General features: G+C 43.0%; 1 protein-coding gene and 1 long non-coding RNA gene across 2 annotated transcripts; one reads left to right on the top strand and one right to left on the bottom strand.

The window, feature by feature from the left end:
• Positions 1 to 2,745: 2,745 nt before the first annotated feature.
• Positions 2,746 to 11,071, bottom strand: rad51c (RAD51 paralog C). The gene is made up of 4 exons (XM_039801423.1): positions 10,838 to 11,071; positions 7,985 to 8,255; positions 6,870 to 7,086; positions 2,746 to 3,796 (listed from the first exon to the last, which is right to left on the bottom strand). Exons 1-4 carry the CDS (start codon positions 10,953 to 10,955, stop codon positions 3,293 to 3,295), a joined length of 1,110 nt encoding a protein of 369 aa, XP_039657357.1. The 5' UTR covers positions 10,956 to 11,071; the 3' UTR covers positions 2,746 to 3,292.
• Positions 7,307 to 14,803, top strand: LOC120559592. Its single transcript, XR_005639326.1, has 2 exons — positions 7,307 to 7,337; positions 14,612 to 14,803. It is a non-coding gene; the product is annotated as an uncharacterized LOC120559592 (long non-coding RNA).
• The last annotated feature ends 35 nt before the right edge of the window (positions 14,804 to 14,838 follow it).

Here is a 14,838-nt window from a genome sequence, read left to right as displayed (position 1 = left end):
CTAAGTCATTATTTAGATACAATTTCTGATTATTTTGATAAAGTTTCTCATTATTTTGATAGTTTCTAATTATTTTGATAAAGTTTCTCATTATTTTGAGATACTAAGTCATTATTTTGAGAAAGTAATTTATTATTTTGAGATACAAAGTAATTATTTTGAGAAAGTCATTATTTGAAGTAAGAAAAGGCTGGGGACTTGTTATTCTCGTTAACAACAGATGGTGCTCTAGGGGAGGGGGAAAAAATTGATACAGGATAATTTTGCGATTGTAAAAGCCAATTAGTGTCCCTTGGTATAAATAGGAACCAATTTTTGGTTCCTCGTGTCACGGTGCAACCCACATACAGCACATACAGTTTTTGACCACACGCACACAAACACAACACTACACAGGCATACACACAAGCAGCGATTTGTCTGGAAACCCAACTAAGATCTCATGGAAATAAATGGAACTGAATGTTTTAACTGCAGATATGAGTTTGAACTTTCATTAATCAAAAAAGGTAATATGTGTGTCTATTACTCTTCCCGTGGAGCAGCACCTCAGGGGCTTAAAGCTTGGGCTTAGCCTCTACAGCGATATTTAGAATTAATAAAATTGAATAGATTTTAAGGTGATGCGACTTGTATTTAATGCATTACATGGATTGGCCCCTTTATATATTGCTGATCTCCTTGCCCTAACATCACTCCTCCAGAAACCTAAGATCATCTAATCAGTTCCTTTTAGCTCTTCCACAGTCTCAGATGAAAACAAAGGGTGATCTTCTCCGTTGTGGCCCCCGAGACTCTGGAACAAACTTCCCATTCATATTAGGTCCTCCCCTACTGCCGAGATCTTTAAGTCTCGTCTTAAAACACATTTTTATTCTTTGGCGTATGATTTAGTTTAGGGACATTTGTATAGAAGTCTGTTGTTTGTATGATGTTCATTGGGTCTATATTTGTATCGTCTTCCTTTGTTTTTATAAGATAATATAACTTTGTACAGCACTTTGTTCAGCCTGGGTTGGTTTTAAATGACTTTTTATTAGACTCTATGAATAAAGTGACTTGACTTTTTTATTTTCCGTGGCAATACTGTATCGATACACAGAGTAACAATCTTTTAGTATATAAATTACACAGGAGAATTTAACTTCGTGGTACTAGAATAATAAAAGAAATACTAAAATTGAAGTGAGATGAACAAACGGAGAAATCTTTTTTTTTTTTAGATAAAACAGATGTTGACAAAGTTTTCCTTTGAAGACATAATTTGAAGTTGGAAAAAAAAGGTAATAAATTGCATTATATATGTTTAAAATCACAACATAACATTTCTGCTGGCTCTCAGTCTCGACACAGACACACACACACACACACACCTGTTTTAGTTAACTTTATTCACAGACGTAAATATTACAGAACTTATAAATACGTCCGTTAAAGTAATCCTTTTTTTGTTTTTTAGGGATGCACCAAATCCAGGATTTGGCTTCGGCTAAATATTGGGCTTTTTGACGGGGTTCGAACCTTGGAATATTTTCCCAGCGAACCGAACCCTACGCTTGCACTCGCCGCGCTACGCTGGTCGCCATAGTGACGGCACCGTTGGTTACGGGAAGGTGTTTACGTAGGTGGAGCGTTCAACGCAGCAGGCTGTGAGAAAGTGGACATGGATCTGGTGAGCAGCAGGCTGTGAGAAAGTGGACATGGATCTGGTGAGCAGCAGGCTGTGAGAAAGTGGACATGGATCTGGTGAGCAGTAGGCTGTGAGAAAGTGGACATGGATCTGGTGAGCAGCAGGCTGTGAGGAAGTGGACATGGATCTGGTGAGCAGTAGGCTGTGAGAAAGTGGACATGGATCTGGTGAGCAGTAGGCTGTGAGAAAGTGGACATGGATCTGGTGAGCAGTAGGCTGTGAGAAAGTGGACATGGATCTGGTGAGCAGAACAAGTTGTTTGGCAGAACTTTCAGTCAAAAGAAGACCATTCAAGTCCAGCTACATGTTCAATCTGTTCAATGCTGATTGGTCTGGTGGTGGCGAGGACCCTAAACTATACACAACATGGCCGCTGTTACAACATCTGGTACGAAACATCTGAAAGAACACGAGTTGTGCATGAAGGAATCTCCAGACAGCAGCCAGAATGCAGCAACTTCAGGTACGGCAAAGGAAGGACAGTCCCGGCTAAAACCTGGGAGGAGGACTCGGTATTCGATTTCAGCAGAATCTTAAATCAGTGGATTCGGTATTCGGTCGAATCCCTCAAGGAACTTATCTGAAGAACAGTCACAGTTTTTCTGATCAGGACTTTTAGCCGAGCTTCATTCTCGAGCCTGGAAATAGTTCAACATGAAGACGTAGGACGCGTTCAACCCCGACAAACACGTCGCAACACGTTTATTTAAACTGAAACGGTGGCGCATGAACACCCCCGGTTTACATACAAGTCTCTGCTGATTGGGCGACGCCTCTGGTAAGGCGCGGATACCCGAACCGAGCCCGACAGGTCCAGACGGTATCCGACGGGCCGGGCTCGGACAGATATTTAGAAATTATGGTCTGGTTCGGGCTCGGTCACATCAGCGCGATGAGGCATTTGTTGTAAAATGATGCTTCGGCTCCTTTAAGAGAGCTCTGTGTGTGTGTGTGTGTGTGTGTGTGTGTGTGTGTGTGTGTGTGTGTGTGTGTGTGTGTGTGTGTGTGTGTGTGTGTGTGTGTGTGTGTGTGTGTGTGTGTGTGTGTGTGTGTGTGCAGAAGAGAGATAGAGAAAGAGGAAGTAGATGTGTAGCTGCGACTGGAGCAGAGTTGGTGGAATAAGTTTAAGTTTTGTACACAGTGTGTGCGGTGTCCGAAATAAAGCCCAGACTGAAAGCAAAGTTCAGTCATTTTCTCACCAGAAACAGGATATTAACCCTGACGTTACTCATGTGATACCGTGGGCCCTGGAGGTCACCAGTCTCCGCTGGTTTTCTGACCACGGTGGAAACAAAGCGATCAGGAAAGGTTAACACGTTGAACATTTTAACAGCTGATTAACGTGCGCTTGTCGTCCCGTGTGAGCTGATGACCTCATCTGTTGACATTTCTGAATGCCTTCCAACAGCTGCTTAATAAAAGCTTTCCACACAAACAGACGTACGTGTGTCATTAGTATGAGAACAAAATTAGATTTTAACTGTGTCGGGCTCGGGTTGGGCAGAAAAATGCGTCCCGATCCGCACGATAGCCTCTGGCACACTCGCCAAACGAGAGAAAACTCATCAAAGTCAGTTTCACAGACTCTTCGTCTCTGACCAATCAGCGGCTGGCGTCTCTCTGGCTGCCAGCTGGCTCCACGCTTTGTGTCCGGGGTCTTTTGCTCGGGGGCTGCTCCGATTGGCCGGCGTCTCTGAATCCCTCGGAGGTGATCTGGTATTGGACGGTGGCGCCCCTGTGATCTGGAGATTTAAAGATGGCCGCCATCCGGCGCGAGCCCGCCCAGTGTAGGAGGAGCCGGATGGTGGGGGCGTGGCCCCAGCTCTCCCCGAGGGCGGGGACCAGCTGCGATTGGCCGCCGCCGCTTAGCCGGGTGGTCATTTGGTTGGTCATTGCAACGGCTATGCCGTGACCGGTCGCCATGGCGATGAGCTGCTGGGCGAGCCCGTTGAGGAGGCGCGTCCTCTGCGACAGATCGTCAAAGTGCTGCCGGAAGGGGAACGCCACGCTGTCGATCACCAGGAGGCGGACCCTCGGGTGCTCGGACAGGAAGTCGGGCAGCAGGTGGACCTCTGCGAGCAACTCCACGTAGTCATGGCAACGCACCTGAATGAGGCGAGACAGAAGGCCAATCAGAACACAGTCTAGTCAATGCTTTGGTCAAATAAGGGCTCCTGCACGCTGCCTACGTGGCGCGAGCGTGTCAGCTGCGAGGCGTGTCCGTTTTTATTTCGGCTCCCATGGTAACAGGTTAGAGCTTACACTCTGCATGCGTGATGCGCACGTCTCAAAAACGCGTGCGTGCTAGAAATAGGACCGGCGCCTATTTTTCACGCGACACGCAAGCGTGTTGGAAGCGTTTCCAGGCAACATAGAACAGGAAAAGATGTTTATATGTCATTTAGACACAAATACATATTAATAAATGACATGTTGATGTTTGAAAGTCTCGAGGTTTTAATATCAATAAGATATACAGTACAGGCCAAAAGTCTGGACACACCTTCTCGTTCAATGCGTTTCCTTTTTATTTTCATGACTATTTACATTGTAGATTCTCACTGAAGGCATCAAAACTATGAATGAACACATATGGAATTATGTACTTAACAAAAAAGTGTGAAATAACTGAAAACATGTCTTATATTTTAGATTCTTCAAAGTAGCCACCCTTTGCTTTTTTATTAATAAGGGAAATAATTCCGCTAATTAACCCTGACAAAGCACACCTGTGAAGGTAAAACCATTTCAGGTGACTAACTCATGAAGCTCATTGAGAGAACACCAAGGGTTTGCAGAGTTATCAAAAAAAGCAAAGGGTGGCTACTTTGAAGAATCTAAAATATAAGACATGTTTTCAGTTATTTCACACTTTTTTGTTAAGTACATAATTCCATATGTGTTCATTCATAGTTTTGATGCCTTCCGTGAGAATCTACAATGTAAATAGTCATGAAAATAAATTAAATACATTGAATGAGAAGGTGTGTCCAAACTTTTGGCCTGTACTGTATAAATGTAATAAAAAAATAATAAATAATTATTGATTTTCTAATATTGCACCTGTCAACACAGAAGGAAATATTCTGGAGCCTATTTTGCCGTCAATACTGCCGACGTTGTCTTTGCTGTAATCAGATCAGTATATTAGGGCTGTGCTCGATTGAAGAAATTCTTAGTCGACTAACACTCATTCAATTGTACCGACTAATCGATTAGTTGATTTAATCGACAGATCTGTAAATCTGAGTTTCTCCACTAAGAGTCCTGCTAAAAGCACCACTTTAATTCTTGTGTTTACCAGAGATGAGCTCGTACGTTTCTTGGAAATAAGTCATTCAGCATGAAAACAGCATCAGACATGACTAATGGACTAAAGAGATCTAAGCTGACTAAGACCAAAACCACCGATTAGTCGACTAATCCACTAAGAGGGAGCAGCGCTACAGTATATATTTATGTTTATAGGAAACATCCATCTGTCCAGACAAGGCTAGCAGCAGCAGCAGCGCCGCATCAGACACGTTTCTGGTGTGTAAAGACGTAGAAAACGCCACGCAGCCGCCACGCAGGCAGCGTGCAGGAGGCCTAACACATCGACTGCTGCAACGCAATCTCCAACAAACTCAGCAAGAACTCTGCAGCACGGATTATTACACGTCCAAAGTCGGCTGAACACCTCACTCCTCTGCTAGTCTAAATCCACGATGTTACACTTACAGGATTGCTCCGTGCCAACGGAAACTCCCCCGGATGTCCCGTCCCCTTCCTCTGTCTCTGTGTTGGCGTTCTAACCTCCGGCTGATTTGTGAGGACTCTGGTTAACTGCTCCTCAGATCTCTGCAGGGTAAATCCAGACAGCTAGCTAGACTATCTTTCCAATCTGAGTTTTCTGTTGCACGACTGAAACTACTTTTGAACGTCCACATGTTCCCCCAAAACAAGTTCCTTCCAGAGGCACCGTGGCTCCGTCCGGAGCTTAGCCCCGCCCCCAAGACGATTGTGATTGGTTTAAAGAAATGCCAATAAACCAGAGCGCGTTTTTCTCCCATCCTGGAATGCTGTGTGGACTAGCCAGACCCTCCTCCGCAACCCTGTTGAGGAAGGTCTGGCAATGGGAGACTACTCCTCTGCAGTTTCAACTGCACTGGCTCCCTGTTTCACAAACGAATAAATTCAACAATATTACTAATGACATTTAAAGTTCCTCACAACTTACTTACACTATGAAAAAAAAAAGCCAGCTAAGAGTGAGAGGAAATTTTTCATTCATAAATGGAAGAAATGGATGATTTATGGGAGTGGAAATAGTTTATGACCTAACTGATGTATAGATTTTAACACTGGATTTGTACCTGTAGATATGACTGTTTGTTATTGTTTTCTTAAAGTGCTCATATTATGCTCATTTTCAGGTTCATACTTGTATTTAGGAGGTTGTACCAGAATAGGTTTACAAGTTTTAATTTTCAAAAAACACCATATTTTTGTTGTACTGCACATTGCTGCAGCTCCTCTTTTCACCCTGTGTGTTGAGCTCTCTGTTTTAGCTACAGAGTGAGACATCTCACTTCTGTTCCATCTTTGTTAGGAGCACATGCTCAGTAGCTAGGTAAGGACTACTAGCCAGTCAGAAGCAGAGTATGAGGGCGTGCCCTGACAGTAGCTAGGTAAGGACTACTAGCCAGTCAGAAGCAGAGTATGAGGGCGTGCCCTGACAGTACCTAGGTAAGGACCTTGACCAACTTCCACTTTGCTCGTTTGAAAGCCATGATGTCTCTCTCTCATGGGTGGGCCAAATTCTCTGGGCGGGCAAAGCAGAGAAAGTGGAGGTAACCTTGCTCCTTATGACCTCATAAGGAGAAGATTCCTGATTGGTCCATCTGAGCTTTCATTTTCTCAAAGGCAGAGCAGGATACCCAGGGCTCGGTTTACACCTATCACCATTTCTAGCCACTGGGGGACCATAGGCAGGCTGGGGGAACTCATATTAATGTTAAAAAACCTCATAAAGTGAATTTTTCATGCCATGGGACCTTTAACTGTTGATCATTATAAATGTCTTAGCCTTGTACTATCAAATGTTGACGGTGCTGATGTCTTATTAATGCTTCATTGTTTTTGAATGTTTGTTGATGCAACGGTGAGCTTGAGTGCCGTTAAATTAAAAATTTTCTACCAGGAACATGTTGGACAGGATGGTTTCCACGGTGAAGGTCTCCATGGCGACTCGTTGCTCGTCGTCTTCGACCAGTAGGGAGCAGTGTTGGACGGCGGCCGCGGCGATGTCGACCACTCTCTGCAGCAGGAAGCTGCCCTCGGTGTCGATGTAGACCACCTGGCCGCCGACGCCCCCGAAACACTGAGGGACCTGCACGTCCACCGCCAGCTGCAGGCTGACAGGATGAGGTCATCAGTGACATCAGCGTGACATCACAGAGATTGTTTTACATAAAGAGAGAAGCTAGCAGGCTGGAACAACTCCACATAAATACACACGAACAGGATCCCAAACATTTACATGGACACAACGTTTCCACGGCACCTCTGATCTTATTTCATAAAAGTTATGTTACAGATTATACCTTCTATAGACAATATTCTATACATCTATCGGTGTGTGTGTGTGTGTGTGTGTGTGTGTGTGGTGTGCGTGTAGTGTGTGCGTGCATGTAGTGTGTGCCTGCGCGTGTGTATGTGTATGTGTAGTGTTTGTCTCTGTGCGTGTTACAGTGTATATAGTGTGTGCGTGTACGTTTTGTGCTTGTGTTCATAGCGTGCGCGTGTAGTGTGTGTAGGTTTTGTGTGTGTTACAGTGTGTGCATGTTTGTGTATATAGTGTATGCGTGTAGGTTTTGTGTGTGTGTGTGTAGGTTTTGTGTGTGTGGGTGTAGTGTGTGTGTGTGTGTGTGTGTCTATGTGTGTGCGTGCATGTGTGTGTGTGCGTCTGTAGTGTGTGTCTGTGTGTGCCTGTAGAGTGTGTGTGTGTGTGTATATGCGTGCATGTTACAGTGTATATAGTGTGTGCGTTTGTGTGTGCGTCCGTGTAGTGTGTGCGTATGTGTGTGTATACAGTGTGTGCATGTAGGTTTTGTGTGTGTGGGTGTAGTGTGTGTGTGTGTGTGTGTGTGTGTGTCTATGTGTGTGCCTGACTGTGTGTGTGTATATGTGTGTGCGCTTCTGTGTGTGTCTGTAGTATGTGTCCGTGTGTGCGTGCATGTGTGTGTGTGTGTGTAGTGTGTGTATCCGTGTAGTGTGTGTGTGTGTGTAGTGTGTAAGGTCTGTGTGTCTGACCACAGTTGTGTCTTTCCGACTCCCGGAGCTCCACAGATTTCGGTGGTTTTCCCGACAGGAAGTCCTCCTCCGAGAGCAGCGTCCAGCTGAGAGGAAAAGGTCACGATGCTCTTCATCTCCTCCTCCTTCTGCAGGAGCTCCAGAGCTGTCAGAGAGGCTGACGCTGCTGCTGCTGCTGCTCCTCCTCCTCCTCCTCCTTCATCACCTCCTCCTCCCTCTCTCCTCACAGTCTGCAGCACCTCCAGTGCCTCCTGCTGGGTCAGACTGGCCTCTGCAGCACAACACAAAACATCACATCACATCTCAGTGTGTTCCCTCGATTTGACTTAGGGGCGCATATTTAGCGGAGGGGTTTAGGAGTCCTCTCTCAAGAAAATGTGATGTTTTTCCAATTTAAAAAAAATGCAATGTGACATCAATTTGAACCGTTATTATCACCATATCAGTGTCTAAAATGTTGGAAAAGCTAGAGCAGATAAATAAAAAAAAAAAACTCTCAAAATAGTTAACCCTTGTGTTGTCCTCCCGGGTCAAAATTAACACTCTTTTAGACACTATTTTTACATTTTTTATGCTTTTTTCCCCCCAAGTTATGCTTGCTTTTATTTTACATTGTTGCTTATTTCAAGGTTTTTGGCACTTTTTTCCATTAACACCAGTATATTCACCACTTGACCTATTTATTTGCACTAGTCTTGCACTTATTTTTGGAATTCATGGTCAATAAACCTAATTTATATGAATTTTTGTGTAAGAAAAAAGCAGAAATTATGAATGATTTGGACTAATGGTTAAGATCAGAGGAATGAAGGTAATGGATGATCACAGATCTGTCAAAGTTTAGTCAGGATAATGCTATAAAATTGAATAAAGCACCCAAAATTCTATGAAAATAGAGATCTGATCCTTACTTTCCTTTGTGAAGAGTGCCTCATGGAACCATCCGTGTTATTTTGGGCTAATTTGGTTAAAAGAAATCCAAATTTATGATATAGAAACTTTGAAAACGGGTCAAATTTGACCCGAGGACAACATGAGGGTTAAGGATAAAACTCACTAAAGAAGTTCAACTACAATCATTAGATCTGAGAAAAGTCTTTTAGTAGTTTGATCCTTTTTTGAGGCCATTTTTTGCGATAAAAAGAAGTATATTATATATAAATGATTAAAGGTCCCATGACATGGTGCTCTTTGGATGCTTTTATATAGGCTTTAGTGGTCCCCTAATACTGTATCTGAAGTCTCTTTTATATAGACCTTAGTCGTCCCCTAATACTGTATCTGAAGTCTCTTTTATATAGACCTTAGTGGTCCCCTAATACTGTATCTGAAGTCTCTTTTATATAGACCTTAGTGGCCTTGACCAACTGCCACTTTGCTCGTTTGAAAGCCATGATGTCTCTCTCTTCTGGGCGGGCAAAGCAGAGAAAGGGGAGGTAACCTTGCTCCTTATGACCTCATAAGGAGAAGATTCCTGATTGGTCCATCTGAGCTTTCATTTTCTCAAAGGCAGAGCAGGATACCCAGGGCTAGGTTTACACCTATCACCATTTCTAGCCACTGGGGGACCATAGGCAGGCTGGGGGAACTCATATTAATGTTAAAAAACCTCATAAAGTGAAATTTCCATGCCATGGGACCAGACATCCAAAGTGTTTGTATGTATCCAAGGATAACCCATGAAGCTTAAATTGAGCGACTCTAAACGGGAGTTCTGTGCAGCGTACGATGCATTTAAAAAATAAAACAGCTTTGTGTTTTACTTAAATGACCAAGTAATTAAGAAGAATAAAGATTCACAGCAATTCATCACCTGTCTGTTCTGTGTGTTTATGTTAGCTCATAAACCAGCAGATTAAAATCTTGATAATATTATCGGAGTTTGGTGGAATTTAAAAATGCAAATGCTCCGTTTTTTTTTGTCTACGTGTCAAATTTAAAAGGGGACAAAATAATTAATATAAGACTGTGTGTTTATAATTTCAGAGATTTACAATTGCTTTATGTTGCCAGGCAATCAGAAAGCTAAAAAAACAGGAGGTATTTTTAACGGAGTTCTGCGATCATCCCACTGCCATCACTCTGCTGAAGTACGGATAAGTGGGGTCATCTCCACTTTGGCCACGTACTCACCCACTTCTCTACACATTACTTATCATTCTAATATGCATCTTGCACACTACTTTGCACTATTACTTTTTGCACTTTACATCCCACTCCATGTGTACCTGTCTTGATATTATGTCTAATTTGTATATTATGTTGATACGTGTATATTCTTGTCTCTACTGTACTATTTGTCTACTGAATGTTTACTGCTACATGTCTATTTGTTGAATGTGTAGAGAGTAGGGCTGCTCGATTATGGAAAAAAATATAATCACGATTATTTTGGTAAATATTGAAATCACGATAATTTAACACGATTACTCGTTGACTTCTGGAAACATGTTGCATTTAGTGAACTTAAAAAACAGTGGGAAAAGTTACATAAATCAACAGTAAAATAACAAAAACAAAACAAAAACACAACTGGGAAATTTACCTTGATACTTTTCCTATTTAAACTTTATTTTTTCATTCAGAACACAAGGGAAAATAAGAGTTTACTTATAACTAATAATTGTTTTTCTCGATTATTCTGTTTTGTGATCATTGGGAGCCGAAATCATAATCACGATTAAATTTCGATTAATTGGACAGCCCTAATAGAGAGTTAACACCTACCGAAGTCAATTTCCTTGTGTATGTAAGTATACCTGGCCAATAAAACTGATTCTGACTCTGATTCTGGTCCTGGGCGTTGAAATCGTGGTTATTTTGGCCGGGGTTTGGTGACAGAGAGACGGTTACCTTTGCTGAGCTGTAGCGGTTTGAGGTGCAGCAGGTCCGCGGTGAACTGGAAACCAGCGTTGACCAGTTTCATCTTCACACTGGGACTCAGAGACAGACTGGACACCGACCTCTGCATCTTCACTGCCGACTGTTCTGACGTTAGCTAACAATAACCCTTATTAGAAATTCTTTGCTTCCACTTTCAAAACCACCCGCCATGACAGGTTCCCCAGCACGCTGCACGCCTTTCACGTCAACAGCGTCAAACCAGAAACTTCCGGTTGGACTTTTCAAAGTAATTTATTTTTATTTTACCTTTATTTAACCAGGAAGAGATTCATTGAGATTAAAAATCTCCAACCACACATATACAGTACATACAAACACGAAATACGCAAAAACACCAGAAACATAAAACAACTGACACTGCAAATCTTTCAAAGTCGACCACAATCCTAAACACATCAGGCAAAACATCTGCAGCCAGATGTGGCTGCCTCCAAGTCAATCAACATCCTCTTAAAAGCGACCAATGAGACCAGCTCAGTAAGTTTCATGGATTTCTGTAACTTGTTCCAGGCAGAGGGAGCAGCAAACTTAAAGGCCTTTTCCCCCAGCTCAGTTCTAACCTTGGGAACAGACAGAAGGAAAAGATCCTGGGAACGAAGACTGTAAGTCCCGGTACTATTTACTAGAGATGTTCCGATACCGATACCAGTATCGTTATCGGCTCCGATACTGCCTAAAACACTGGTATCGGTATCGGGAAGTACTGGAGTTGCACCGATCCGATACCACATAATAAAGCCCTGAAGAAAATCTACATTAAAGTAGTTTATTTATGTTCTTTTTCTTGTTATAACTGACTGTCAAACTGGATAATAACAGAAAGTTCTGTGGCGTTCATTGTTTGTGTTTGTTCATGTTTCACAAAGAGTTTAACCTGAGCCAGACTGACAACAAAGATAGAAATCATATCACATCCAGGGATAGTAGTATACAGCTGTTCAAACATAATAAAATATATGACACACTGGTATCAGATCGGTACTCGGTATCGGCTGATACGCAAGTTCAGGTATCGGAATCGGTATCGGGAAGCAAAAAATGGTATCGGGCCATCTCTACTATTTACACTGATATAGGTCAGAAGGTAAGTAAGAATTGTTCGAGCTGATTCAAAACTGACATTCATAACATAACGTGTTCATTTTCCTGTGAGAGTTTTAGCTGTTTTTAGTTTCCGACAACTATAACAACTCTAAGACATCCTTCCACCAACGTCTCTACAATCTTGCAATTATTAGTCATATTTTATTTTCCTACATCACTCTTTATCACATCTAGCTCCCCTTTTGTGAAAAAACAATATCGGCCTAGCAGTAAATTAACTTAAAGTGGACACTATGGTCGCTCAGATATTCAAATTTCAGTAATGTTTTAAATAGTCTTGCATTGCCAGCCCTATCTCCACAGCGCTGTGGATTAAGGTCTGCCAGTAAATGAGGTCAGGGCCTAGCCTACGCGCATACACTTTGCTTCTCTCATCTACACGGATGCAGCAGTTCCCATTTTTGCAAACCATACATAATTACAAGGAAAATATTACTATATTACTGAAAATGCGCTTCAGGTGTTTGGATCGGTCAGGAGGCATTTTACAGTACAGTCCTCAAAAAGTCCCAGCATTCTTTGTGGCTTGTTGTGTTTTACACAACATTTCCATGAATCATGGATGTGTTGATGACATAAATGAGGAAATATAAGGAGACGTGATGTTGAACTACTGTGAGATTGGACACTCGATGCGCTCCTGGTGGAGCAGGTGGACGGAGATGGAGTGGGAGGAGGAGGAGGAAGGGGCACAACAGGACAGAGGTGTATAGTCCAGGTGCCAGAAAGTAGAAATCCTGTCCAGCAGCTGTCCCAACCACAGGGCCGGCCCAAGACTTTTGGGGGCCCCAAGCAGAATTTGGTTTGGGGGACTCTCCACATTGTAGTGTAGCCACTGCACCTGGCACTAAACCAACTTGTGCATTGTAAATATTAGTTTAAGCACTCATAATGTGCAAATAAGCATTTAAAGACTACTGTGAGACCAATTAGCAGCAACCCTATCTTTATATATATCGGCTCTGTTATAAGCTCAATTGTGAGACATTTCAAGCGCTCTTGGGGGCCCTCGGGTAGCCACGGGGCCCTAAGCAGCCGCTTAGTTCGCTTATGCGTCGGGCCGGCTCTGCCCAACCATCACTAAACCAGCTCCTCTACCAGGTAGATGAGCTCGTTAGTGAAAACACCTGTTCTAGATGTAGAGGCAGATCCAAAAACATGGCAGGATTTTTACTTTCTGACACCTGGACTATACAAGTCTGCAACAGGAGCAGGTGGTGCGTTTGGAGGCCCACGCTCCATGGCTGCAGCAATCCTCTCCATACTGTAGAGATTCGCCCGAGAGGCCGCAGCAACATCGCCACGCGGTCAAGACGGGCATTTATTACTTTGCCGCGTCTCGGACAGCTCCCGCTGGCGTGCGCCAGGCAAATCTGCCGTTATAATAGTAATCCGCCATGGAACAAGCGCGCCTGCTCTTAAAGGGAATGTGAGATGACGCTCTGATTGGTTTATTGCACGTTACACCCAAACCACACCTAGCTACTTCAGACCAACCCATTTTAGATTTGCGGTCGCAAGAGTCATTTATCCTGCCAGTATCATAGCAACAGCGCCCGAGATCAGCCCACAAAGCTACTTGCGTTTCACGTTTGATACTTGCGTTACAGATCGTTAAAATAGGGCCCTAAGGCTTTTCATTTTGAAATGACACTTGTCGATTCAAATGAGGAGGCGTGGCCTGTAAGAAATAAAAATAATCAGTCAAGCTGGCTATGCTCTATGAGGATACAAATTATAGTTGAATAGTATTGTGTGTTTAGCCTAGTGGAAGAGCACTGTGACAGCTTAGTCATGCAAAATGAGAAAAGGATACTGTTGTACGTGCAGAAAGCAGCACTGTATGACAGTGGTCAGAGAACAACAAGAGCGCAGCAACGAAGTTAATATCAGTTTGATATCAGTTTGACCATGAAAGTAAGTTACTTCTCAATCTGTGACGGACAACAGTGGCGCATTGTTCTCTCTGACCATCAGCATAGCTAAAGTCTGCCTAACAACTGATGAAGAGGGCGTGTGCCAAAAGACTGGGACCAGTCTGTGCAGCAACCAGGGGAGGCTAAGTCTAAACCACGGTACTCCTCCAACTTTTAATAAACAAATCAAAATGCTCTTAGAGACTGATATATGAATTCATGTATAAGCCAGAAAATTCAGTCTGATGAGAGAAGCCTGTGTGCCTGCTCAACTCGGACCGATGTACACGTTTATGCTCTTATGATTTTACTTAAATAAATACTTTTATTTTTTATTTTATAAACTTTTAAATCCTCTCCTTGCCTACTTAGTTGATTTTGAAACGCACAGGCCCAACGGGAGGGTTGAGAGACTTCCAGCTGACAGCGGGGTCTCTGAGCTTCACTGGCCGACTGGCGAGTAGGCAACGCCGGCCGCAACCAGCTGGCTTGTCACGTTAGACTGGAGGTTCTGAAGTCCGACAATTTTCGTTCGCTATTTCACCACTAAATTCACTTCTGAGACTTTTTTATGCGAGAAATCAACTATGTAGAGTTTGAAAATGGGCAGTTTTACAAAAATTGATGGCCAATTTTGCACATTTGCTCCTTCAGCCTTGATTTAAAAGAGCTGAGAGTTGCAGCGGACCTACATTTATATAAGGTTGCAAATTGACTTGATATGGGCAGAAAAACCACATGCCTCCAGCTGCCAGCGCTCTCTATAGGCTTAATGCAATCAGCAGGCTGTTAGGAGGTCTCATGACATAAAATGGGCATGTCCACTCAGTCACAACACTTTTGGTCTTATATATTGTTTACGTGATAAGCTGCAATAAAGTGATGATTACAAACTAATTTAATTGTATTGTGGAGTACATTTTTATTGAT

The sequence above is a fragment of the Perca fluviatilis genome, chromosome 5, assembly GCF_010015445.1.
Source record: "Perca fluviatilis chromosome 5, GENO_Pfluv_1.0, whole genome shotgun sequence".
NCBI lineage: Eukaryota > Metazoa > Chordata > Actinopteri > Perciformes > Percidae > Perca > Perca fluviatilis.
This window is presented reverse-complemented; position numbering and strand designations above follow the sequence as displayed.